Source organism: Panthera leo, chromosome A2 (genome assembly GCF_018350215.1).
Source record: "Panthera leo isolate Ple1 chromosome A2, P.leo_Ple1_pat1.1, whole genome shotgun sequence".
In the NCBI taxonomy this organism is placed as follows: Eukaryota; Metazoa; Chordata; class Mammalia; order Carnivora; family Felidae; genus Panthera; species Panthera leo.
In genome coordinates, this window is record NC_056680.1 from 7,186,501 (window position 1) to 7,212,025 (window position 25,525).

The 25,525-nt window shown below is 41.5% G+C and overlaps 1 protein-coding gene across 7 annotated transcripts; it reads right to left on the reverse strand.

The window, feature by feature from the left end:
• Positions 1 to 2,675: 2,675 nt before the first annotated feature.
• LOC122213924 (zinc finger protein 121-like) lies at positions 2,676 to 23,868 on the reverse strand. Of its 7 annotated transcripts, XR_006199691.1 has the most exons (9): positions 23,454 to 23,865; positions 16,159 to 16,212; positions 15,586 to 15,674; positions 14,854 to 14,980; positions 13,959 to 14,039; positions 13,196 to 13,278; positions 10,706 to 12,743; positions 6,199 to 6,377; positions 2,676 to 2,750 (listed from the first exon to the last, which is right to left on the reverse strand). XR_006199691.1 is itself a non-coding variant. In XM_042928335.1 (7 exons), exons 2-7 carry the CDS (start codon positions 16,181 to 16,183, stop codon positions 6,354 to 6,356), a joined length of 429 nt encoding a protein of 142 aa, XP_042784269.1. In that variant the 5' UTR covers positions 16,184 to 16,212; positions 23,454 to 23,854; the 3' UTR covers positions 4,304 to 6,353. The 7 variants fall into 7 exon arrangements, 2 of the variants coding, with proteins under 2 accessions (XP_042784269.1, XP_042784268.1); XR_006199690.1 differs by lacking the exon at positions 2,676 to 2,750 and having other exon boundaries at positions 4,304 to 6,377; XR_006199692.1 differs by lacking the exons at positions 2,676 to 2,750; positions 23,454 to 23,865 and adding an exon at positions 21,941 to 22,200 and having other exon boundaries at positions 4,304 to 6,377.
• Between the last annotated feature and the right edge of the window lie 1,657 nt (positions 23,869 to 25,525).

Below are 25,525 nucleotides of genomic sequence, written 5' to 3' on the forward strand. Positions count from 1 at the left end.
ATGTGGGGCTTGAACCCACGAGATCATGAACCACGAGATCATGACCTGAGCCAAAGTCGGACACTTAACCGACTGAGCCACCCAGGTGCCCCTAACTAATACATTTCATGTGTAGTCAAGTTTTATGAATCCTTTAAGTGTGGTTGGAAACACCACCTCTTCTGTAATTATTTGGTATAAATGACTGTCAGTGCATTTGTTGGATGAATCTTACTGTGTTTTTAAAATTTGTGTCATTACAAACCTTTGTCCTTTATTGAGATAGGTATGTTAAAATGCGTCACTATCACTGTGGATAGTAAGGTTGTTTTTTTTTAACTCTGTCTCTTTTATTTTGAGGCACTATAACTAGATGCATACAAATGTTGTCATCCTATATTTCTGGTAAATTGCCCTTTTGTTCTTCTATAGGGCCCATCTGTCTTCCCTAATAATAAATGTTATGATTCGCTGGTATAAATGCAAACTGTAGACCTAGTCGGTAACATTTTCTCCCTACCAACTTGTAAGGACAACCAGAAACAACTTACCTCTCCTCCATATTATGTGGTGGTGTTCCTTGCAACCCCAAGGTGGGGGGTGGGGGAGTCTCCTCATCCACTACATTCCCCCGTGGGGGACAAAGAGATCAGGAGGTCCTCAGCAGCCTTCTCTGCCAAAGACAGCAGTGGCCCTCACATATGTCCCTGTTGTTCTTGCTTCGCTTCTGTCATGATGTGTACCCCTGCCTACCTGGTGGACTATGAGGGATCTTACCGATTTTATCCATGAGGTTTCCTAAGAAACCTCAGGAGGTTTCTCAACTCAAACCGGTTTGTAAATCTCCTGGTCAGTGTGCGTGGGCTCCCTTGAGTGCCACTGCCTATCAATATGTAAGAGCATCTTCTTGAAAGTCAAACTATTATAAAATTGGGAATTCCCTGTGTTGCTGTCTTGGAGATAGACTCCAGCCCCTCTGAGGTTGAAAGGGACCATCTAGAAAAGGAGACCACCGCTCATAGCAAAGGGCCACTCAGGACCATCAAGAGTTTATAGGTAAATACCTAAAGAAAAAAAAAAAAGGAGGGGCACCTGGGTGGCTCAGTCGGCTAAGCGCCAACTCAGCTCAGGTCACGATCTTGCGGTTCATGAGTTCAAGTCCCACATCAGGCTCTGTGCTGACAGCTCAGAGCCTGGAGCCTGCTTCAGATTCTGGGTCTCCCTCTCTCTGTGTCCCTCCCCCACTCAAACTCTGTCTCTCAAAAATAAATAAACATTAAAAATAAAAAAAAAATGGGGAAAAATAAAGAGTCCAAAAGGAAAAAAAAAAAAAACTAGGCAGGGGTTTTATGTGGCTACGAGCAATCCCTCCCTTTCCAAGAAAGGCAACTTTAAATCTTATGCACTAAATAACTGTCAGGTCTAGCAAACATGTTAGTCTTCAACTGCTTACGGATTTAAAAACAGTAATGGGCGCCTGGGTGGCCCATTTGGTTAAGTGTCCGACTTCAGCTCAGGTCATGGTCTTAAGGTACGTGGGTTCAAGCCACATCAGGCTCAGCCTGATTCAGACCTTTTATCTCCTGTGGGTGGTTGTATAGGTCTGTTTTAAAATTTATCATTGTATCCTGACCTTTTCTTGGCGGGCATGGTGTATTCTTGCCCTGATGGCTAGACCGGTCTAGTTGCTGCGCCTTCCAGGTTGCATCCTGCCCCAAAGCGTACCTACACAATTCACTCTTTGTCTTCTGCCACCTGAATGCTCTTACTTGACTGGCATGATCGGACATTGCTAACACAGGGACTACATCATCATTGAAAATGCTCATGGAGTCCATCTGCACTGGAGTCCCCTACCTACTGGCCAGGGTAGGGGATGTAAACCGTGTCTGTCAGTTTTGGAAGGATGACCTTGTGTCCCTCTCTCACCTGATCCTATCCCATGAAATCTCAGGATGAAGCATAGGACGAGTGGTGAAAAGATGAGATTACACCTAGTGATGTGAGACACCATGAACACATGCCCTGGGAACACCGCCCTACCAACTGGGGAGGCCCATACACTCTTCTATTCAAGCTGTGCAGCAGGAGGGTGAGAATAATGAATGTGCTCTTCTGCCCCTTTATCCAGTACCACAATCTGGCAAAGCAACCATATCATCTGTGTAGCTCAAGCAACAGGTGTCGCAGCGGGGGTCTGACTGTGCTTGTCATTCTATCCATGTGCTGTGAAAACAGAAAAATGGTGTGAATATAGCTGGTCTTGACAATCTCCTGTGCTTGATGCCATCCCTGACAGTTCCTAAGTGTGAACGTTGGGTGTGGAAAGGGACAGACACAAATTCGTTTCAGCCTTAGTGATACAAATTCATACAACTCTGATGCCCCAGCAACACTGGGTTACATCATGGGTGGCCATCAGGGCTGCAACTGCTTGGTGACACTTTTCTTGAGGCTTAATCAGACCACTGTAATGATCATCCAAATCAAGCTTCACAGTCAATCCTGAATGGGAATACCTGTGTACCTTTCTCTCTTGCCCTCCATCACTTTTATACCTGGGAAAAAGGCAAGTCCGTCAACACTCTCCCTAGGCAATTTGTTAAATGTACCTTTGCAGTGAAGAAACTTGAACGCTGAGATCATCTCTCCCATTGAGACAAAGAGCAGGCTTGCTTACTGCTTCAAATAAGCTAGATACTACAAGCTCAGTATTCCTTTCCTTTAGCAACCAGGGTGTACGGACACATCCATGTAGGCCCTCTGTAACCCTAGACAGACGTGGGGACAAAGGGAGCCAATTCAGACATGCTGATGCTTGTGCTGCTGGCTAGACCATGATTGAGTTACGGCCTTTGTCTCTGACGTCAATGTCTCAGCTTCTCTGCCAACATCAATGAGATAGTGACAGGCTAACTTAAGGCCTTGGAAGAAAGGAATAATCAAATCACACGTTCAAGAATTTTGGCAATGGGAATGACATGTTAATATAGTCATGGCTTTTCAGGGAGGGAGAACAATGGTGGCCAGGCTGTGCGTGAAGACGTGAGTGTCTGCAATGCAGTCATGAAATTTCTGCCTCGAGAGGTTTCCTCATGATATGGGTGACGAGGGACTTGGAGCCATACACTCCTACCTATTCACGAAAGTTGTTTAAGTGCTATAGTGCAGTTACATCAGCTTGCTTCTCCTCAACTTGTTAATCTTCCTCTAGCCTTTTATTAGTCTCCTTTTATGCATACTATATGTAGAGTTCTGTTTTAAATCACACTTTAAATCCTTTTCTTTCATTTGGAACATTAGTCCATAATATCATGTAGTTACTAGTAAATAAAGGACTTAGGTCTAGCATCTCATTTTTTTCAGTATTTATCTCCCCCTAATTTTAAAACCAGATGGGGCGCCTGGGTGGTTCAGTCGGTTAGGCGTCCGACTTCGGCTCAGGTCATGATCTCGCGGTCCGGGAGTTCGAGCCCCGCGTCGGGCTCTGTGCTGACAGCTCGGAGACCGGAGCCTGTTTCAGATTCTGTGTCTCCCTCTCTCTGACCTTCCCCTGTTCATGCTCTGTCTCTCTCTGTCTCAAAAATAAATAAACGTTAAAAAAAAAAATTTTTTTTTTTAATTAAAAAAATAAAACCAGTGTATTGCCCCTATTCCATCAACCTTGTATTTAGGCCTTTATTTCCCCTTCTTTCGTTTTATTTAACATTGGACACAATGGTCAACTCTAATCATGGATTCCTTGTGCTTTCAATGTAATGACATTTTATAAATCTTTCATATTTTTGTTCACATACCTATTTTTGTACTTGTTTTGTGAAAAAGTACTGACACTGGGCATTCTTCCCTTATTCAGGAATGGTTCTAAAGTTACTCCATTAATCATGTTTGCATTGATTTTGAGTAGATTGTCTTTGTAGAGTTAATAAAAATCTTCTAAAACACTGATTTAGTTACACATGTCCATTTCTAAACATAACTGCATCAACTGAATTATCTATTTTGTTATGTTAGAGATTCACATTTAACGGCACAAAACATTGAATTTTTATGTGGGCAAAGAGCGTTTTTGAGAATATCTGGCTTTACTATCTTGCCTTTAAAAGTCTATTCAAACTTGGTTATATACAGATTTTATGATTTTCATCTTAAATGTATTGTTTAAAATCACTGAACTCTATTTTTAAAAAATTTATTTGAGAGAGAGAGTGCAAGTGGGGCAGTGGCAGAAAGGGGGGGAGAGAATCAAGCAGGCTCTGTGTTGTCGGTGCTGAGCCCTGTGTGGGGTCTCATTTTCATGAACTGTGAGATCATGATCTGAGATGAAATCAAGAGTCAGATGCTTAACTAAGTCACCCAGGTGCCCGAAAAACATTGAACTCTTTAATCCTAACTCTTTAGGAATATAGTTTAACATGTGGGGTGTGGGACTGGATCCAGTCATTTCTCCCCCAGAAACAATGGTGAAATGATTCAGTACCACTTATAAACTGTTCTTGACCTGCTTCAAATTCAACTTTTTTGAATTTGAAATACCAACTTTATTAAACAAGAAATTCCTATTTTAGGCTCGAGATACTTCTGTGCTAATAATATATTTGCTTATGCTAATATACTGTTTTGACAGTATGTCTGTGTTTTGATGCAGTTCTATTATAAATGTGTTAATATTTAGTGGCAAATATATAAAGGTTGGTAAAATTTGCTGCATTTACTGTTATGTTGCTCAGCTTGGGGTACTTCCTGTGGTGGTACTACCTAATTCCTGTCATCATTGCCTTTTTGCATTTTATCTTTGAGTAATCACTCTTCCAGTCTTTACAGGGTCACATCAGGACAGATAGTCCTTCACCTGTCAGCTCAGCTTAGGCTATTTAATGGTCTGCTGGTCTTGCCTGCAGGCAACTGTATAGTTCAGAGCATATAGACTGCTTTCATAGATAAAACTGTCTTGTGATAGGTCCCCGGACGGATGGTTTTGCCTGTAGAATCATAGTCAAGTGGGTTTGAGACCAGGTCACATGGCTGCTGCTGGGTCTGTACTGGAGTCTGTGGTACACAATCCTGTTACCAGGTGAATCGACCCTGTCTGGTCCCTGGCCAGGAAAGGACATCACTTCAAGACCTTGGCCAGTATGGCTGACACTAAGACAAGGGATCTCTTCAGGGTTCACATATGGCAGGGCTATTTTTCCAGGTGGAAATGTATGGCTCTCTCGCTAAACATGCATTAATGGCCCCACAACGCAGCTGAGAGAGGCTGTAGCCATGTCACAGAGCTGCTTTAGGGTCCATATCCATGACCAAGTTCTGCAGGCCTCCTTCAGTGGGCACTGATGGATGAAGTCTCCACCCAGGTCCCTAGGTGAGGATGATTCCTTCTATATCACGGCCAGAGTGTCTGGAGCTGGGTTATGGGCTGCTTCAATATCTGCAGTCAGACCAAAGTTAGTAGGCCTGCCTCTAGGAACACAGATGGACACAAGTCTTTCTTGATTACTACATGGGAAAGACAACAGCTGAGTCACAGGCTGGCTGTTCAAGGGCTGCATCTCAGAGTGAAGTCAGCAGGCCTGTTACTGGAGGCATGGGTGGACGTGACTCTTATTGGAGCCTGAGGGATAATGCTGCTGTCAAGGCCATATGGGGCTGTAGCTAAATCCACATAGGAACATGGCTTTTTCTGGGTCTAATTGGGACCACAGTCAACAATCCTGCCACCAAGGCATAGGTTGCCTTCTCAAAATGGCCCTCCTTGTTCTTGGGCTCTACTGAGGTTTTACAGTCTCTTACATGGATCCCAAAATCCAACAAAGGCACTTTTGTTCATGGAAGCCTGCCGAATTATTGTTCCTATCAGAGAATACAAGTGGAGAACTACCTCATATTCTGCTGTCTGGCTGATGTCACTGTAATTACAATGTACTCAACTTAAGGAAATCTACTTATGTTAATTTAGCACGTAAATATATCAAAGCAAAAGCTGGCAAGTCCAGTAGTATTCAAAATGTGATTACTGATGTTTCATAGCCCTTGCTGAATATAGTGTTGTATGTATCTCTGTGTTTTAGGGGGTGGGAGGGAAGTAGGCTCTTAACCTACAGAAGTATGTACTTGAATTATACTGCCACCAGTGTAGACTGACGAACACCAGACCAATACAACTGAACTCTTGAGGTACTGTCACCAGTGAGGTGTTCCATAGGCACCTCAACTCACCATTTCCAAAATTACTCATGTTTTATCCTCCAACATGTTGTTCTTCCTGTTATTCTCATCACTCTGAAAGCTAACACCATGGAACTGATTTCCTCCAGTGGTTCTCAGGCTGATTTTGCCCCCTGCATGACAACTGGCAATTCCTTGAGACATATCTAGTTACAACTCCGTGCTGGCACCTAGTGGGTGGATGAGAGGGAGCACTTAAAAAACTGCAACACACAGGAAAACCCCTTAACAACAAATTATTAAATAGACCACAATATTGTGATTTCAGTATCCCAGTACAAACTGCTGACTAAAACACTCAACAATTCAGTATTCTCTTACAAGGGAATTAAAGATATTATCTGAAAGGAGTCTCATGGTCTTTCTCCATTACTTTGTGCCATTTCACTTTCTTTGTTATTGTGGTTAAATAGGCATAACATAAAATTTAACATTTAAATACTTTCTGGGGTACAGTTCTATTGATTTGGCATGAAGCATATTGATTTTATGCAACCATTATCACTCTCCATTCCCAAACATTTTCATATTCCCAAATTGGAACTCTACCCACTAAATGCTCATTTTTCATTCCTCTCTCCCTCCACCCATTGCCAGTCATACACTGATAAAAGTAGTTTGTATCTGAGGTCTTCAGGTGTATCTTAAGACCACAGTGATGGAAAATGAAGGTATGGGGCGCCTGGGTGGTTCGGTTGTTAAGCACCCAACTCTTCATTTCGACTCAGGTCATGATCTCACAACTCATGAGTTAGAGCACCCCACATTGAGCTCTGCACTAACAGTGAAGATCCTGCTTGGAATTCTCAATCTCTCCCTCTCTCTCTCTCTCTACCCCTCCCCCCTCACACATGCACAAGCTCTCGCTCTCAAAGATAAACTTAAAAAAAAAAGTGTAGGTATGATAAAACAAGGACAATAAAAGGGAATGAAAAAAGGAGGCTAGAAGGGAAAGAGGCAATATCTCAGACTTATCCTATGCAACATATACTACATAGAAACATCTCAGCAAACTACCATTTAAATCCTACACTGAAAGTTTCAAATCATGTCACTGTTTCCAGGAAAAGTATGATAATCAATTAGGAGAATGTCACATTTCCAGGATAAAGGCCATTCCAATTAGGATCTTTTAAAAATGGGGTAAATCAGAAAATACCTCTAAGAAATGTCAGGATTACATAAAATTGTACGTGTAAAACAACAGTCTTGATATGAAAAGCATGTTATTTGACTGTAATAAACTTTCCCTTGCATTATTTTAAGGGGAAAAGGTAAAGGAAGGATCAACGGCTAACAGAATGATTTTTTTAAGATTTATTTTTTATGTGATCTCCACACCCAACTGGGGCTTGAACTTAAAACCCTCGGATCAAGAGTTGCATGCACCACTGACTGAGCCAGTCAGGTGCCCCAAGAGAGGATGATTTTTGAGGAAACCATGCTAGTGCTTGATGTATGTGCTTCATATCTAATGTTAGAGATCTAAGGAATGGCTATACAAAATTGGACCAAGCACAGAATTTTAGTGCTACAAATAGGGACGAAGAGGAACAAAGGAATTACTGAAAAGGTTATTGAGGAAAAACAAATGCAGTGACAACTATAAGCAAATCATAGCTGCTTTGGGAACAGAGGAAATGTATCTTTTCAGAGGAAAAAATAACCAGAAGATTTAAATTCTTAACATTTGCCTTTGTGTCCCTTGGTGTCCTCTTGGTTCAAAGGCCAGTGGCCCATCACAGACAGGGGCTCCTTGGCTGAGAAATCTACCAAGCGCCCCAATCACATCACTCTTCCTCAGGCTGTACATGAAGAGGTTCAGCATGGAGGTGAACACACTACATTACTGAGGCAATTCAGCTTCTATAGGAAGAATGGATCGACCAGAACTGAGGTCGAACACAAGCCTTCTCCCACAGGAAAAGGAGAAAACATAGGTAGCATTAGGAAGTCAATAAAAACTAGAGAAGAATAAACGGGACGAAAAAATACAAACTATCAATGGAACAAAAAATCTTTTGAAAAGATCAATGTAATCAACATTTACATAGTAATAGAAAAAGAAAAAAAGACTTAAATTACTAAAACCAGAAATGAAAGTGGGGCATTACTGTGATTCTACAGGGGGGAAAAGGGATTGGAAGAGACTGTATGCCAATAAATTTGATAATCTAGATGAAATGGAAAAATTCCTAAAATCACAAAACCTACCAATGCTAAATGACAAAATAGAAAAAGAATAAAGGGAAAAAAGAATTCTGTTACAAACCTATAATGAGCAAGGAGATTGAACCTGTAATAAAGAATCTCACAACAAAGAAAATCCCTAGATGACTACACCCAAATGAAAGCTATTGATCAGCAAAGGAAACAAACAAAAAAACACAACATAGTGAATAGGAGAAGATAATTGCAAAGGACATATCTGTTAATAGACTAATACCCAAATACACAAAGAAAATACACAATTAGGGGCCCCTGGCTGACTCACTCAGTGGAAATTACAACTCTTGATCTCAGGGTCATGAGTTCAAGTCCGATGTGGGGTGTAGAGATTACTTAAAATCCTTAAACAAAAGAAAAAAAAAAAAAGAAATCACAAACATCAAAAAAATCCAATTAAAGAATAAGCAGAGGACCCCAACTGTACATTTTTCCAAAAAAGGCAGATGGCCAACACAGGAAAAGATGATCAACACCACTGATTTTCAGAGAAATGTAGACCAAAAAAATACAAAAAATTTTTTTTGAAGATTAGAATACACTAAGTGTCTTTGCATGCAAATATAGGGGAAGACATTGCTTATGGCTTGAAAGTCCAGTGCACAAAATATTCTAATTCTAATCTGCAAAAATGATTTAGAGATTCATAAAGTAAGTATATGCACTTACTAAAGAATAGGCCAATTTTCATTAAAAATTTCAGGGTTGACTGGCTTGCTTAGTGGGTAGAGCATTCAACTCACTCTCAGGGTCTTGAGTTTGAGCCCTAGTTTGGCACAGAGATTACTTAAGGAAAAAAAAAGTTTCGAGCAATGACAGACAAAGACTACTACACCCCATTATTACCCAAAAATAAATACCAAAAGACGTCTCAAATTGCCAGTAAATAAAATAATTCAGGCTAAACACAGAATTCATTATATCCAAATTGAGTTTTTTCTATAATTACAAGATTGGTTCAACATTAGAAAATCAATTAATCATACTTAGAAACACACAAATATATGGAAATCTAAGCAATGACAGAAGTGGCACTATAGAGATAAAAAGAAAGATTATCTTTTCAATAAATGGTCCAGGTAATTTTGATATCTAAGCAAGAGAGACAATCAGACATAGAGTCACACCATACACTAAAGTACTTCAGATGGGTTACATAAACACAAAAATATGAGATCGCAGAATATATATAAACAAGGTACAACAAAATATCTGGATACATGAGAAAATTATAAATCTGACTCACAAAACTAAGAACTTTTCATTAAGAAAACATGAAAAATAAACAGACTTCTGGCACTTTTTCCACTTCATATACAACTTTGTTATCCACTAATACCAGAGATTCGGAGCTCACCTGTTTGACTTATCTCACGCAGCACTTAATAACGCTATTACTACTAGTCCAAGTAGTTAGATAAGGCCAACCTGCAGTACTTACCTCAACCATGAAGTCAAGGACTTAGTCTCATTTGACTGTGAACAAGTTCGGTTAGGTAAGACATGTAGGCTTTGAGATGACTAATTATGTCACCTAAGGAAGGCCAATGTATTATATGCTGCAACCCACTCAAAGCAGTGAAGACCACACCCATACCCAAGAGAATCACACTGTAACCCAATCTCATCCAAACACAAACATACCACAAATGTGCCCAGGTCACTTCTGATCAGGATTTATCATTAAGCTTGATCCGGAATGTTCTACACTGGTTTCATTAAGCCCCATAGGAAGTGACATTAAGCAGCTGCAGCCTCCACGGCCACCCACAACATAACCAAAGGCTACTCAAGTGTCACAGGTATAATGAATGTGTTAACACAAAATTGAAACTAGGTTGTGATGGTCTGTGTCTCTATCCAAAGACCACTTTCAAGAACTGCCAGTGATGCATCAAGTACATCAGGATACCAGGACCTGCCATAATCACATGGTTTTGTGTTTTATAGCATACAAAAGGATGAGAAACTAACCAAGTCACATGCCAGATGCAGTTGTTCCTGAACACACACACAAATGACATAATTGTTCTTCCAGGATGTGGTGATGTAAGAACAAAGAGAACATTCTCCATTCCCAGCCTCTCACTGGGAAGCTACCAAAAATTAACACATTATTTCCTTCCCTACTACTGGGAGTCTTGCTCTCCTTCTAGGACCATGAAATTAGGATGTATACCCACACCATTCCTAAAGTCTTTCCTGACCCAAAGGATCAAGTGTGAGAGGAACAAGAGCATTTCCAGAAAATTTAGAGACATATGTCACCCACCTTGGCCAGCAGGAGGGAATACAGATGGATTCCATGAGCAGTGAACTAATTCAAGTGGTTACCATCTTCACAGTATTAGACAAGGTCCATACAACTAGAGAACCCAGGTGGTTTGAATAGCATTAAGTCTAAAACTGCTAGTCTCACATGGGTCTAGACTGCAACCTGGTGTAGAAACTCGACTAGAATAGCACAGATAGCTGAATAAAGAAAGCCAAAATATTCCCAAAAATAGTGGGGGTAGAGCGGCACATGTTCACAGGTCTACAAAACCATCCTATTAGCGGAGTTCCACACGTCTCTTACACATTGAACAACTTCACTGTTGTTCCAGCGTGGGTTGTAGGGTGTCCTGATTGCTTTCCAACATTGCTTAACTTCATACAAGATCTAGTTAGGGAGTTCTTCCATGTATTCAATGGGACACCTGTAGACTTTCCCACATTTCTCATATTCAGTCGGTATCCCTCCAATGTGGCTTCTTTCATGTTTTTGAAATGAACTGGAAAAACTGAGGCTTTCCCACGTTTATCATGTATGTAAGTCTTCTATCCATTGTGCATTTTTAGGTGTTTTAGTAAGTCATGACGACAATGTGAAGGCTTTATCACATTCTTTACATTCACAGTTTCTCTCTGGGGTCAATTTTTACATGTTGAGTTAGGCTTGAGGAAACAGTGAAGGCCTTCAGTCAGTGTGTACATTCAAAGGACTTGTCTCCAGTGGGACTTCAAATGTGTATTTACAGATGTGGAAGTGGTGTAGGCTTTCCCACATTCCATACACTCACAGGGCTTCGCTCTAGTGTGAGTTCTCAAATGGAATTTCCCACGTTCACCACTTCCTAGGTCTTCTATCCATTGTGAGTTCGTAAATGTTTTTTAAGGAATGAGGGCCAAGCAAAAGCTTTTCCACATTCCTTACATTGATAGGGTTTCACTCCAGTGTGAACTGTTAAATGTCCAATTAAGCTTGAGGAAAGATGGAAGGATTTCCCACATTCCTTGCATTCATAGGGTTTCTCTCCAGTGTGGATTCTCAAATGTTCATTAAGTCGTGAGGAGTTAATGAAGGCTTTCCCACATTCCTTGCATTTATATGGCCTCTCTCCAGTGTGAATTCTCAAATGTGCTTTAAGAATTGAGGAACTACTGAGGGCTTTCCCGCATTCCTTACATTTATAGGGCTTCTCACCACTGTGAGTTTGAACATGTCTACGAAAGCCTGAGATCCAAGCAAAGCATTTCCCACATTCCTGACATTCAAAGGGCTTCTCTCCAGTATGAATTCTCAAATGATGATTAAGATATGAGGAACTACTGAGGGCTTTCCCACATATCATACATTTATAAGGCTTCTCACCAGTGTGAGTTTGAACATGATTACGAAGCATTGAGGGCCACTGGAAGTGTTTCCCGCATTCTTTACATTCATAGGGCTTCTCTCCAGTGTGAATCATAAAATGTATATAAAGGTGTGAGGAAGTGTAGAAAGATTTTCCACATTCGCTACACACAAATGGTTTTATTCCAGCGTGAAATCGACTGATGTGTTTATTGAGACGTTTCACATTTGCGTAACACTTCCCACACTCCCTACATTCATAGGGGTCTCTAACCGTGTGCATTTGCATATACACAGGGTGACCTGCTGAGGGAACTGAGATCCCTGGAAATGGAAGCATCCATTCATAGAGGTCTCCTCCACCGTGACTTCTCCCCTGTGTCTGAAAGTGGGAATGACTAATGAACGTCATCCCACAGCCACTATTTTCAGAAGGCTTCTCTGCCAGACTGGTTCTCTCATACATGCTGTGTGGAGTCAGGTGGAAGACTTTACCACCCTGACTCAACTCAGAAAGCTTCTCTCTCGTAGAGTTTTCCTTTTGCAGAGGACGGAAGCTGTTGGCATACTGAGTATGCTCAAAAGTGTTCTCTCTATTTTCCGTTCTCATGTGTGTCTTAAGGAGTAAGTGTTGGCTTAAGATTTTCCCACTTTGCTCATACTCAGAGAGCTCTGCTCCCTGGTGGGTCCTTTCCTGTTGATAAACAGATGAAAGTTGATGATCGGATTTTCAGATTCATTACAGATTTCACACTTATAAAGCTAAAAACATGATGATTCTTCCCATTTTCATTACATAAACACAGCTCCTGCTGACTGCCTTCAAGTTAAATGAGGGAACTCCTCTGACAAAAACCGATGCCATCTACTCTGCTCTTAGAAACATTCCATTAAAATTGTAGGAAAATGTTTAGACTCAATCCCTCTTATATATGTGGAAACTTGTACTTGTGGTATCTAGGAAGCAACAACTTCCAAGACAGGTTTGGATTATCCTCCCAAATCATAATCGAGTATCTCTGAATTGCTTTCTCTTGGATGAATGCCACTCGTCTCAAATACCTCCTACTTGCACTGATTTTATAACAAAACTACCAATCTTTTTTTTAACGTGGAAAAATAGGAGATATCACAACTCAACCTTACTTTTTGAATTTCTCTGGCTGTTTTTCCTTCCCCCAAATCCTGGAGAGATGGTGACTCTTTGCTTTGATGTTGAGTTTGCCATTCTAAAGTAAAACAAATGTAAGCATTTGCAGAAACAAATTACAGGTTAAACAATTAAAAAAAGATAAGACTCAGTTTTCTTTACTTTCATATTAAAAACTGTGAAAAAGGGGGCACATGGGTAGATCAGTCAGTTTAGCATCTGATTCTTGATTTTGGCTCAGGTCATGATCTCATGGTTTTGAGATTGAGCCCCATGTCAGGCTCCATGCCAACAGGTGGAGCCTGCTTGGGATTCTCTCTCTCTCAAAATAAACATTTAAAAAAAGTGTTGATAAAACAATAAAGAAAAAAGATTTCAGCAGTTTGTCTATGGGAAAATTTGGCACTAAGTGCAGATGGTCAAACTTTGGTGGTCTGCTAAAAAATAATTTTTGGAAAATTAAATATAGTGAGCAAAACCGGACTATTATCAAGGTAGAAAAGTAGGAAACCTCTGGACAACTAAGTTTACCAAAATGATATCTTAAAGAAGAAACAGAACAGGTCACTTTGTGACATCATAGAAAGCTTAAGTAAAAGAGGGAAGGAAGTTAAAGATATGCAAAAACATCAGAGACAAATGGTTTCAGCACTATGAGACAAAATGAATCTTAAATTTTACACATTGCGAGTATGCCATATTTCAGACTGACTAGTGACATTCTTCTCATTCACCAGCGATATCTGTCACAACGCTCACCTGGGAAAACTCCTTTCTCCACTGTCCTCAACTCTTCTTGTTCCAACCTAGCTACTAGGCTGGGTTTTGACTGTTGATATCCTGTCCAGAGGGAAAGGTACATTAATAGAAGAGGACTGTGTAAGAAATGACAAAGCTTCTGATGAAAACAGTAAAATCATTTCAAAAGGACTAGAAAAGCAAATCAAAAGATTACTTATCTCTGACTCTGAAAGCCTAACCCAAAGGTATGTACACATTTACAGAGCACATAGACATTTATTCAAACAGCAAATAAAGGAGGTGAGGAAAGGAGACCTTCCTTTTGATGGGGAAAGCACTAAAGCTATAGTACTCAAATGCTGGAGTGTGTCGCAATCATCAGGATGGCTTATTGAACATAGAAGACAGGGCAACAACACCAGCTTTATAATTCAGAATGTCAAAAGTAGGGTCTGATTTGGGGCATCTGGGTGGCTCAGTCAGTTAAGCGTCCAACTTCAGCTCAGGTTATGATCTTGTGGTCTATGAGTTCGAGCCCCACGTCAGGTTCTGTGCTAACAGCTCGGAGTCTGGAGGCTGCTTCCGATTCTGTGTGTCCCTCTCTCTGCCCCTCCCCAGCTTGTGCTGTGTGTCTCTCTCTCAAAAATAAATAAACATTAAAAATATATATATGTTAAAAACAAAACCCAGGGTCTGACAACGTAAATTCCTAACAATGATGGTGTTAGTTACTGTTGGCCCTAATGCCACATTTATGGAAAACCCATTAAAGATTACAACCCATTAGTGCAGGGACTATGCATCTCTTATTTCCAATTATGTTTCAGATTAGGCATCATCAAGGCTGGAACACCAAAAATACATAGTACAAATTTGTTCCTAAAGATGTTACAAGGAATGTTGGCAGCCTTACCTACTGTGACCAGGTTCTGGTAGTTCTCCAGCATCACGTTTCTGTATAGGTTTCTCTGAAAGAGGTCCAGTAATATCCACTCCTCCTGGGTGAAGTCCAATGCCACGTCGTCAAAGGTCACTGCAATCTAAACCATCACACCAGGATTGGCTTGAGACAAGAAACATCTCCGCCAACATTCATGGGAGAATGAGGACGGGACACTCAATACCGATGCAGGGTTATGAGGTTTCTCATTATCCTCCCATGGTTCTGTGGTCCTAGGTACTCTTCTCTCAATCTAGACTCACCCACTGCTCCTCTCCACTCATATGGTTTTAATGTCACCTTTTAAACAAGACCTTATGTCAGCTTAACCACAGTAGTAGGTCTTCAGTTTCCTCTACTAGAACACACTCCTGAGCATGCTACAGATCCTTCATAAACAGCACAGAATAACTGAATTCTTTGAGAAAAGGACACTTACACTATCATGTCAGAGCTCACAGCAAGGCGGAAGCCTGCATTTGGAATCCATGAGCTTCCGGATTGATTACCGAAATACCAGAATTTTTTCAGGGTAATCCCTTTTTGATAGGAGTTTCTACTTCCAGAGGAAATTCATCTGGGGACTCAGTCCTTGTCTGGAGTTTATTTGCTTTAGGAAGCTCAGGACACAGGTGTGCCTAGAAACAATGTGTTCACCTGGTGGATGTAAATATGGCTTTCTGTTGATTGATATGTTTTTATTACCTGATTATAATTTTTCGGCCTGACAGCCACCATCCCTTCTATCTCTGTGTTTTCCTCAGGATGGGAGAAAGGATTCCTAGAAAGAAGATCTTGGGGAACGGAAAGGATACTTCAGAATACAGAATTGACCCTACTTCCCAGAATCACCCACCTGAAAATCATTCCATCCTAATTTAAGATCCCCATATATCCCTGCATGAGAAATCTCACAGAAACACACACTACTGCCATAAAATACAACAGCCCTGCCTTACCTGGAGCCAGAAAAGGGACTTGCTAGACATGCTACCCATGAAGAAAGAGGTCATGGTCTTATTTTACAGGTATGGAAACTTAGTCCCTAAAACATTTGGTTCTTTATTTGCCCCAAATAATAAAACTCATCAATGAGATTATGTACCACCAATTCCCAACACACACACCAGGAAGCTTAGATAATAGCACTCTCTGGCATATTTCAGCTCTTTCTAAAAGAACAGCAGTATGACTAATTTAGGACCAGGTTGTTGGACTCCAGGTTGTGTGGGGATGACCTTTAGAATTCTCTGGAAATGAGAATCAATAATGACTTACCATAGGTCAAGTCAATGGTTGCCATCCTGGGAGAATGACGGTGAAGTCTACCTACTGGGAAATTTGATCACTTCAGTACAACTTATGAATCTAGGTGAATATGACAATCTTCATTATTCTTGACATTGGGATACCCACAGTCCTTTTCATACCAATCATTAATCAGCAAGCATTGCCAATCCATCATCAAACATCACACATTAGCTGTCTCTCTGAAGGTGGTATGTGGGAAATGACTGAAAATGATATAATCTATGGCATGAAAGTCACTAATATCAATTACCATTCACTGCAAACCAGTATGTGACAGATACCGGTCTCACTAACTTTATGTATACCAGCTCACTTAATTAGCATAACAACCCATTTCAATAGCTATCACTAGCCCTACTTAATAGCTGATAAAGCTAGATTCATAGAACACTAATCATTGGTCCACCACCCTCCAATTAGGAAAAAGAAATCCAGATTTGAATGCAGATAGGCTTGTCTCAAATGTGTGATCTGAGGTTCTTATTCGCAAATATGATCAGTTGTCAATCTAGACCTGCACTGTCCAGTTTAGTAGCCACCAGTCACATACGTTATTGAGTACCTGATATGCAGTTAGTAAAACAGGATTTTAAATTTTGTTTAGGTAAACTTAAATACATCTACATTCTCAACTGTATTTATTACATGCACATACGAAGTACATGTCATGAAAATTTTACGTCCAGTGAATTTTGAAATCTTACTATGACTTAAAGAATTTAAGATACTTCCATTTTAGCGGTGCCTGAGTGGCTCAGTCAGTTAAGTGTCCAACTTCAGCTCAGGTCATGATCTCACTACTTGTGGGTTCGAGCCCTGCAGCAGGCTCTGTGCCAACAGCTCAGAGCCTGGAGTCTGCTTCAGATTCTGTGTCTCCCTCTCTGCCCCTCCCCTGCTGGTGCTGTCTGTCTCTCAAAAATGAATAAACATTAAAAAAAAAATTGAAGAAAATTTAAAAAATAAAAAAAAAATACTTCAATTCTTATATGGGTTACATGCTGAAATATTTGGAATAGATGGGATAAAGTACATTATTACGTATGATCTCTTTTTGTTTATTTCATGTACAGAAAAGCTTTAATCATATACATGGCCTGCAGGTCATATGTCCATTGGCTAGTATTAGCCTAGAATACTGCTGGACATTATATAGAAGAGAAAAATGAAGTGTTTTATTTAGTTAATACCTTGAGCTTTGGTTGATGGAGCTTACAGTGGCTTGGAGCCCTGAACCTCCTTTTTTAAGTTATCATAATAGGTTTATTCTTTCATTCTTTCCACAAACAATTAAGATAATTGTGGTCCTGTGCTAGGCAGAAAACAGTGAAATATACAAAAAATGTCCCAGGATTTAATGACCCAACATTCCTAAGGGACAAGATACTCAATTATTAATGGATACATCCATTCATCAGTGCTTATGGAGGAAAAACTCAAATAGGTGAGAAAATAAAGACTATCCTATATACAAGCACAAAGGTATACATGAATATTTTGGATTGCTTCTTGGGCAAGGTAAAGACAGAAAAAAAAACCATAGGCTGTTCCAAACAGGACCCAAAAATATATGAAAAATAATGATGGAAGGATTTTAAAGACTCAGAAGACATCTCAAGTATTCAGCAGCTTCAACGGGTCTTGACTGAGGCTCAGTTCAGTTAAGGTTTGCCCACTTCCCCTTACCCTGGCAAAGGAGCAATGCCAAATCAGTCTGTGTTTCACACTGGTCTATTTTATGAGTCTTCCCAGAAAACCTTCTTTTTGTATTATCACTTGTTTTTCACCAGGTTTTTTATTTACTCCATTGTTAATAAGGCTTCCTTCTTGCCTGGGTGGCTCAGTCGGCTAAGTATCCAACTTCAGCTCAGATCATGATCTCACAGCTCTTGAGTTCGAGCCCTGCATCAGGCTCTGAGCTATTAGCTGGAGCCTGCTTCAGATTCTATGTCTCCCTCTCTCTCTGCCCCTCCCCTACTTGTGCTCTCTCTGTCTCTCTCAAAAATAAAACAATAAAAAAAATCATAAGGCTTCCTTCTCACTTTAATATCTTTTAGCCTGATACAGTTCAAACGATAATTCCTATATTAAAGACTAATGACTCTTGGGGCACCAGGGTAGCTCAGTCAGTTAAGGATCCTACTCTTGATTTCAGCTCAGGTCATGATCTCACAGTTCATTGGCTCGAGACGGCATCAGGCTCCACGCTGACAGTGTGGAGCCTCCTTGGGATGGTCTCTCCCCCACTCTCTCTCTCTACCCCTCCCACACGTGTGCACACACACTCTCTGATAAATAAATGAACTTACAAAAATCAATGACTTTTCAATAAATTAAACACAGAACAGCAGCCCAAATGCTGATCTACAAAACTGAATCCAAATGATGGTAAACACGAGAAGTTCCAGTTTCTTTACCATAAATGAAATTAACCCTCATGACCCAAAAATCTTTTTTTCCAAGAATACTTATTCTACAGGTGAAAAGACCAGAACCCTGAAAATAACAAGCTGTCACAAACACTGCATCTCAAATGCTAGTATAGGTTGCACTTACTCCTAGAGGTCTCAAAATGGGGCCTTTGGGCTGAATAAGCCCACAAATGTGTTTACTTTTGTGGCACGTGCACATTTTTCCATTTGGTTTTGTTTCCTTTTCTGATGGAGATGTAAGTGCTATGCAATCAAAGGTGTAGATCTTAAGTATTTTCTGGATGAGCTCTAACAACTGTAGTTACTCACCTTATCAGTCTTGAAAAAAAGAGAGAATGGACAGCATATTGAACTTCTAAAAACACAGACAACATACTCGTCTCCCTGAAAAGCCCTCTTCAGCCTTCTAGTTCACTCCCTCACCCTAATTCCAGACAATCTGTTTCTGATTTCTTTCAGTTTCTATCAGTTCCTACATAGGTTACTCAGTTTGTAAAACGTTTACAAATATATATGCTGACTTTTTTCTATTTAAAGAAACAATAAGGGAAAAACATTCTTAAATCTCCCAGTGAATTTTGGACTTGTCCATTTTTTCTTATGTTTCTGCCAAGCATTGGTTTATACCTTGTGCAACAATATTATTGGGTACATACAAATTTTGAAATTGAATCATATTAGAGATATTGAATCATCTATCGTAAAGAACTCTATGTGTAGTAATGATTTATGACAATGCTGTCTGACATGGAGATCCATTTTCTTTTGGAGAGCTCTTTGGGTATCAAAGATGCCCTTTATTTTCCAATACATGACATAGGCCCTGGCTCAGTGAGGGCACCAAGTGATTGCTGACTGACAGACCAAGACCACAGAGTCCCTACGTCACTCAAAGCACATCTAACTAGGAGCGCCTGGCTGGCTCAGTCAACAGGGCACACAACTCTGGATCACAGGGTCATGAGCTCAAGCCCCAAGGTAGGTATGGAGGCTCATTTAATAAAAAAAAAATTTTAATTTATAAAAAACACAGTACATCTATCTAGATTACATTGAAATAACAGTCCCTGACAAAATATATATCCCAGGTTTTAGGAGATGTAGTTAAGTACTCTAATATGAGTGTGGGGTCTCATGCTTCTGAGCACTCACCCACCAGCTAGGGCATGTCTGTAAACTTCTTCCCCACAGACCCCCTAATGTGGATACTCGGGTGCTGTTTCTTATACCTGCTGTCACCCATGGTTCCCTCCACTCATCTGCTCACCAGTCATGGCTTGACTGTAATCCAGAGGTTTTCAAATGCTTGCCCATTGTGCCAACTACCTCTGCCCCAGGCAACCCAGCAAACTTCTTTACAACCAGTTGACTGCAATGATATCACTGACAATAAGGTCTGACCCAGTCTTGGGGTGAAGGGCCCTGTACAAATGTGAACTTCCCTATTACTCTCCATCACCTGTAGGGTCTGTGAGTTGTTTGTATCTCTGTTACTCTTCCAATGTATATCAACAAATCAAGGAGTGGGGTACCTGGATGGTTAAGCATCCGACTCTTGCTTTTAGCTCAGGTCATGATCTCACAGTTTTGTGGGTTCAAGCCCCAAGTAGGGCTCTGCACCCGTAGCACAGTAGTTTTTTAAAAAGTCTTAACTCCAGGGGCGCCTGGGTGGCTCAGTTGGTTAAGCATCCAACTTCGGCTCAGGTATCTCAGTCTGTGGGTTCAAGCCCCACGTCAGGCTCTATGCTGACAGCTCAGAGCCTAGGGCCTGCTTCAGATTCTGTGTCTCCCCCCCTTCTCAAAAATAAACAGTAAAAAAAATTCTTTTTTAATAAAAATAAATAAATAAAAAGTCCAATGAACTCAGATTAAACCCAGCTATAGCATCTAAATGTATCTGCAATATAGACATTCTTGCCAACTGGCAGAATTCCCTTATCTCTGACACATAGGGTAAGGGCCATTATAGTAGGAAAAGTTAAAAGGAGGATCCTGGAACTCCCCACCACTGGACATAATCATCCAGGAATACCGACACTGCTGAGGGAACTGCAAAGACTAACACCAACATCCAGTTTGCCCAAAGACTGGGAAATAGAGGACTGGCCTTGAAGAAATAAACCATGGACATCTACAATCACCTCGAGACCAATTCCAGAAACCTAAACTAAACCTAAACTGTACTGGGTTGACATATTTTGTCTATGCTTGTTGTATTTGTTTATTTATGTGCCAGGTATTTATTTGCATAAACTAGGCTTTCACTTCTGCTATATCCTTCCCATTTTGATTAATATACAAGTTATTACAGGATAACATTAGTTTTTAGGTAAAATATTTTCATGAGACTATGACTAAATTTGAGGAGTACTTTACAAATGGACTGTGATGGAGATCAAATGACACTTGATGTACATTTAAAACTCCCTTACGCAATATAATTAGGTACACATCACCCACAAAATAGTTTGTGACAGAGATTTTGAAGCCTCTGAAACTGAAGTTCGGAAACTAAAACTGACAGGCCTGTTTCTGCAAATGAAGTTTTTTGTTTTTTTTTTTTTTTTAATGTTTATTTATTTTTGAGAGAGAGACAGAGACAGAACGCGAGTGGGTTAGAGCAGAGGGAGAGGGAGACACAAAATCCCAAGCAGACTCCAGGCTCCGAGCTGTCAGCACAGAGCCCGACGTGGGGCTCGAACTCACAAGCTGTGACATCATGACCTAAGCGAAGTCAGACACTCAACAGACTGAGCAACCCAGGCACCCCCCCTTTTTTAAAAAAAAATTTTTTTTTTACTGTGCAAATGAAGTTTTACTAGACAAAACCACACACATTTGTTTAGTAAGGGGTATGGTTGCTTGTGCAACTACAAAGGCAGAGCTGAAGAATTCCAGGCCGGATGGCCAGCAAAGCAGAATGTACTCAATGCAAGAGGACTTCAGCCACCTCCACTTTAACCTCAAACTTTCTAACTGATTAAGGTCTTCTTTCCAGGTTCTCTCTTAACTCATACAAAAGACCATGTGGGCAAACGATCCCCTGATGGAAACCTAAACTTCCCCCTTCGGCAAGAAGTACTGCCTGAGCCACAAGACCCTGCATGATGGACTCCAAGACAGTAATGGACCTGATCTTCACAGCCCACCTGCACTTACTCACTAACCTTTACCTGGCATTCTTCTTATATGAACCTGTATTTTCAGCACTTTAGCTACATTACTAACTGGGCCTTTTCAGACAAAAAGTTGGCAAGCCTGGTTACTGGACTCACTTATCAGTGTATGAAATTACAGAAAATAGACAGCATGCAAGGCACCTGGGGTGACTCAGTCGGTTAAGCATGGATTTGGGAGGACAGGGGTGTTGAGTGGCTTGGTCCGTTCAGCGTCCGACGTCAGCTCAGGTCTTGATTCCAGTTTCTGAGTTCCAGCCCTGTATCAGGCTCTCTACTGTCAGCAGGGAGCCCGCTTTGGACCTCTGTTCCCCTATCTCTCTGGACCTACCCCACTCGCGCCCACTCTCTCGAAAATTACAAAAATTAAAAATAAAAATAAATTAAAAAAATAAAAAGGCGGACTTCAGCTCAAGTCATGATCTCACGGTTTGTGAGTTTGAGCCCCACAGTGGGCTCTCTGCTGTCAGCTCAGAGCCCGCTTGGGAACCTCCGTCCCTCTCTCTCACTGCCCCTCCCCCACTCAGTCTCCCTCTCCCCAAAATAAACAAACATTTAAAATAAATAAATAGGGGCGCCTGGGGTGGCTCCAAGCGTCGGACTTCCGCTCAGGTCAGGATCTGGTGTTCACGGGTCTGAACCCTGGGTGGAGCGCTTGTGCTGAGAGCGCAGGGCCTGGAGCCAGCTTCAGATTCTATGTCTCCCTCTCTCTCTCTCTCTGCCCCTCCCCCGCTCACACTCTGTCTCTTTCTCAAAAAAAAAAAAACATTTAAAAAAAAATTAAATAAAGACAGCACGGAAACATCAGGAATCTCAGAAACTCTGGGTTTCGCAAAGAGCGTGTGAGGCTTCCAAGTCAGTATCATGAAGAAACAATGGCTCTGCCGCAGGTTAGAAGAGCCTAAGAGACAAACAATTGTCATATATAAACCTTGAATACATCCGAGATCCAAAACATATTCTGAGGTAAAGTGGAAAATTTTACTTTTTATACAGTACATATTGCATAACATTTTTAATTTTCGCGGCTGAATCACTGATGATTTCAGTAGTAAAACCTCATCCTTAAAACATGCATTTCCGAGTATTTAAAGGTCATGTATCATGTCTACAATTTATTTCCTATTTACTCGCAAACAACCCGCTAAAAAATACATTTCTTTATCCAAAGAGCGCAACCACGCAAAATGCGAAAATGGGTGAATCTGCTTCGGTGCACATTCATAGCAACAGTTGCTTACATTTCCTTTAGGTTTAAGATTTTACGCAAAAAATGTCGGGAAAAAACTTAGTCCAAAAGCCCTGTTAATGGGAAATCCAGTTATTCTGAAAATGGAGTATTCACGCCTCCATTCTTTTCTCCCGGACTCCCTGGCTCGCAACTTGGTGGGAATGGACAGGCTCAGGAGGGTCTCAGGAAAAGCGACGTGAAAACGGTTTCTCTTTAGTACAAAGACCAGTGGAGCACGTGTGTATAACTAGGTACTGAAACACGCACACTACACACAGCCGAGAAAGCATATCACCTGCCTAAGACAGTGTGTCCCGAAGAAAAGACGAGCGCAGACAAAGCCACGTTCTCAGATAAAACTGCCTCTTCCCTTCCCCACCGAAAGGAAACACAGGCCCCGCTGACCCAACTTTCCAGAACGCTCACCGGCCGGGTCCCTGAGGCTGCGAGTAACGGGGCGGAGTCTGGGCCACTCCCAGCAGCAGAAACTCTTTTCCTTTGGGACAAAAGTCACAAAGGCCGCTTGCACGCTGCAGGACAGGCGAGCACAGTGGCCACGAACACCCCGCGCACGCGCCCTCCCAGCAGGACCACAGCGGCTCCGCGCCAGAACCGCCGGCCTCGGCGGCCTGTCGGGCGGTCTAGGCGGATGCGAGCCGCGCGGCCCGGCCGTTAAGCAGGCCCATCGGCGACCCCGACTAAAACCGGCCTTGGACTCCCACGTCCTGCCTCCCTTCACGCCTTCCCCAGCACAGCGGGCCCACGTCCAACCACCAGCAGCCCAACGTGCTCAATGCTGCGCGAAGCAGCAGGCGAAGAAACTCCGGCGAACGCGTGACACCACTTCCGCTTCCTGCCGGGAACCGGGGGGCGGGGCTTCCACCTCAGACGGCGGAACTGGGCTTCCCTCGGGCGTGGGCTTCGCGCTGGGCCTGAGGCCTGGATCCCGCCCGGAGGACAAGGCTGGGGCAGGAACCAGGTATGGGGGCGCGGCTACGGGCGGGGGCGGGACCCTGCGCGGGGCGGGGTGGGGACCGAGCCGGGGGGCGGGGCCCAGCTCCCTGGGGCGGTGGCAGGGCGCCAATGGGCTCAACCCCACATCCTGCGCAGTAAATGGTTTCCTGCCGGCCTCCCTGCACGTCCTGGAGACTCTAAGGTCGTTGTCCTTGTCGTTAAGCCCGAGAGTCCGTCACATAGTCTGTCTGCCGCAGTCCATCCCGTCTCTAGGCCTTGATTTCCTCTCATTGTCGTTTACGTTGGACACGACGCTAAAGTCTAGTCGTTGATGCCTTGCTTTCATTGTTATGACAGTTCCTGTAAGTCTTTCCTTTTTCTGTGTCAAATATGCATATCTGTTTTTGTGAGATCGCACTGATACCAGGCATTCTTCTCTTCAGGCATGATTATAAAGTTGCTCCCCTAATCACGTTTGCTGTGGTTTTCATTGGATGGCCTTTGTGCAGTTAGTAAAGATCTCTTTAAACAGGACTAGAGTACATCTACTCAAGACTTAGTGGAGGGGAGTGGGAGGGAATGGAGGAAATAAGTGAAGGGGATTAAGATGTACAGTCTTCCGGTTGTAAAATAACTGGGACACTGGATATAATGTTCACAATAGGGAATATAAGCCAATCCAACATTGTAACAACTTTGGTGACAGATGGTAACTAGACTTACTGTGGTGACTATTTTAGGATGTGTGCGTTGTATAGGATATATATATCAAATTGCTACGTGGACGCCTGAAGGTAATCCAGTATTGTATGTCAGTTGTTCATCAATAAAAAGTGAAAGAAATGTCCATGTACATCATGCAACGTGCTTTATGCATACATTGAATTGATATGTCTCTTGTTAAGTTAATGTTTCATTAATAACTGTAGAAACTTTTAATTTTTATATAGCTAAGAAGTCTGGTTTGTTTTTTGTTTTTGACCAAGAGAGTTCTCGAGTCAGGGAGAAGGGAAAGGGGAGAGAGAATCCTACGCAGGTTTGATGGGGGGGGGGGGGGGGCTTCATCTCACAACCCTTGGGATCATGACCTGAGCTGAGGCGCCCCTCCCCTTATTTGTTTTTGGTTACACTGGACGTAATGGTAAACTCTAATCATTGATTCCTTGTGTTTTCAATGTAATGACAATTTTATAAATCTTTCATATTTTGTTCACATATATATTTTTGTTCTTGCTTTGTGAAAAACCACTAACACTGGGCATTCTTCCCTTATTCAGGAATGGTTCTAAAGTTATATTTGCTGTGATTTTGAGTGGGTTATCTTTGTACAGTTAATAAAAGATCTTTTGAAATACTGATTTAAAACATATTTCATCCAGGCTTGTTCATGTGAATCGTTAAATGTTTTGTATCCATCTATTGAACTGATACCTATTTTGCTACATTAATGTTTCATGTTTATTGCATAAATCATTAAATTTTATATAGGCAAAGAAGTGTTTTTATTTTAATTTTTCTTAAATATCATTGAATGTTGTTTTTTT

Bases quoted from the DNA above. Each gene is read 5' to 3' on its own strand.
- LOC122213924 (XM_042928334.1), bottom strand. From the start codon at position 16,183: ATGGCAACCATTGACTTGACCTATG. The intron at 14,981-15,585 runs GTAATAAAAACA...GTGATGGTTTAG, and splicing joins GGCCGAAAAATTATAATCAG to ATTGCAGTGACCTTTGACGA. The intron at 12,744-13,195 runs GTAAGGTTGAGT...GTTTATCAACAG, and splicing joins CAGCCAGAGAAATTCAAAAA to GAAAGGACCCACCAGGGAGC.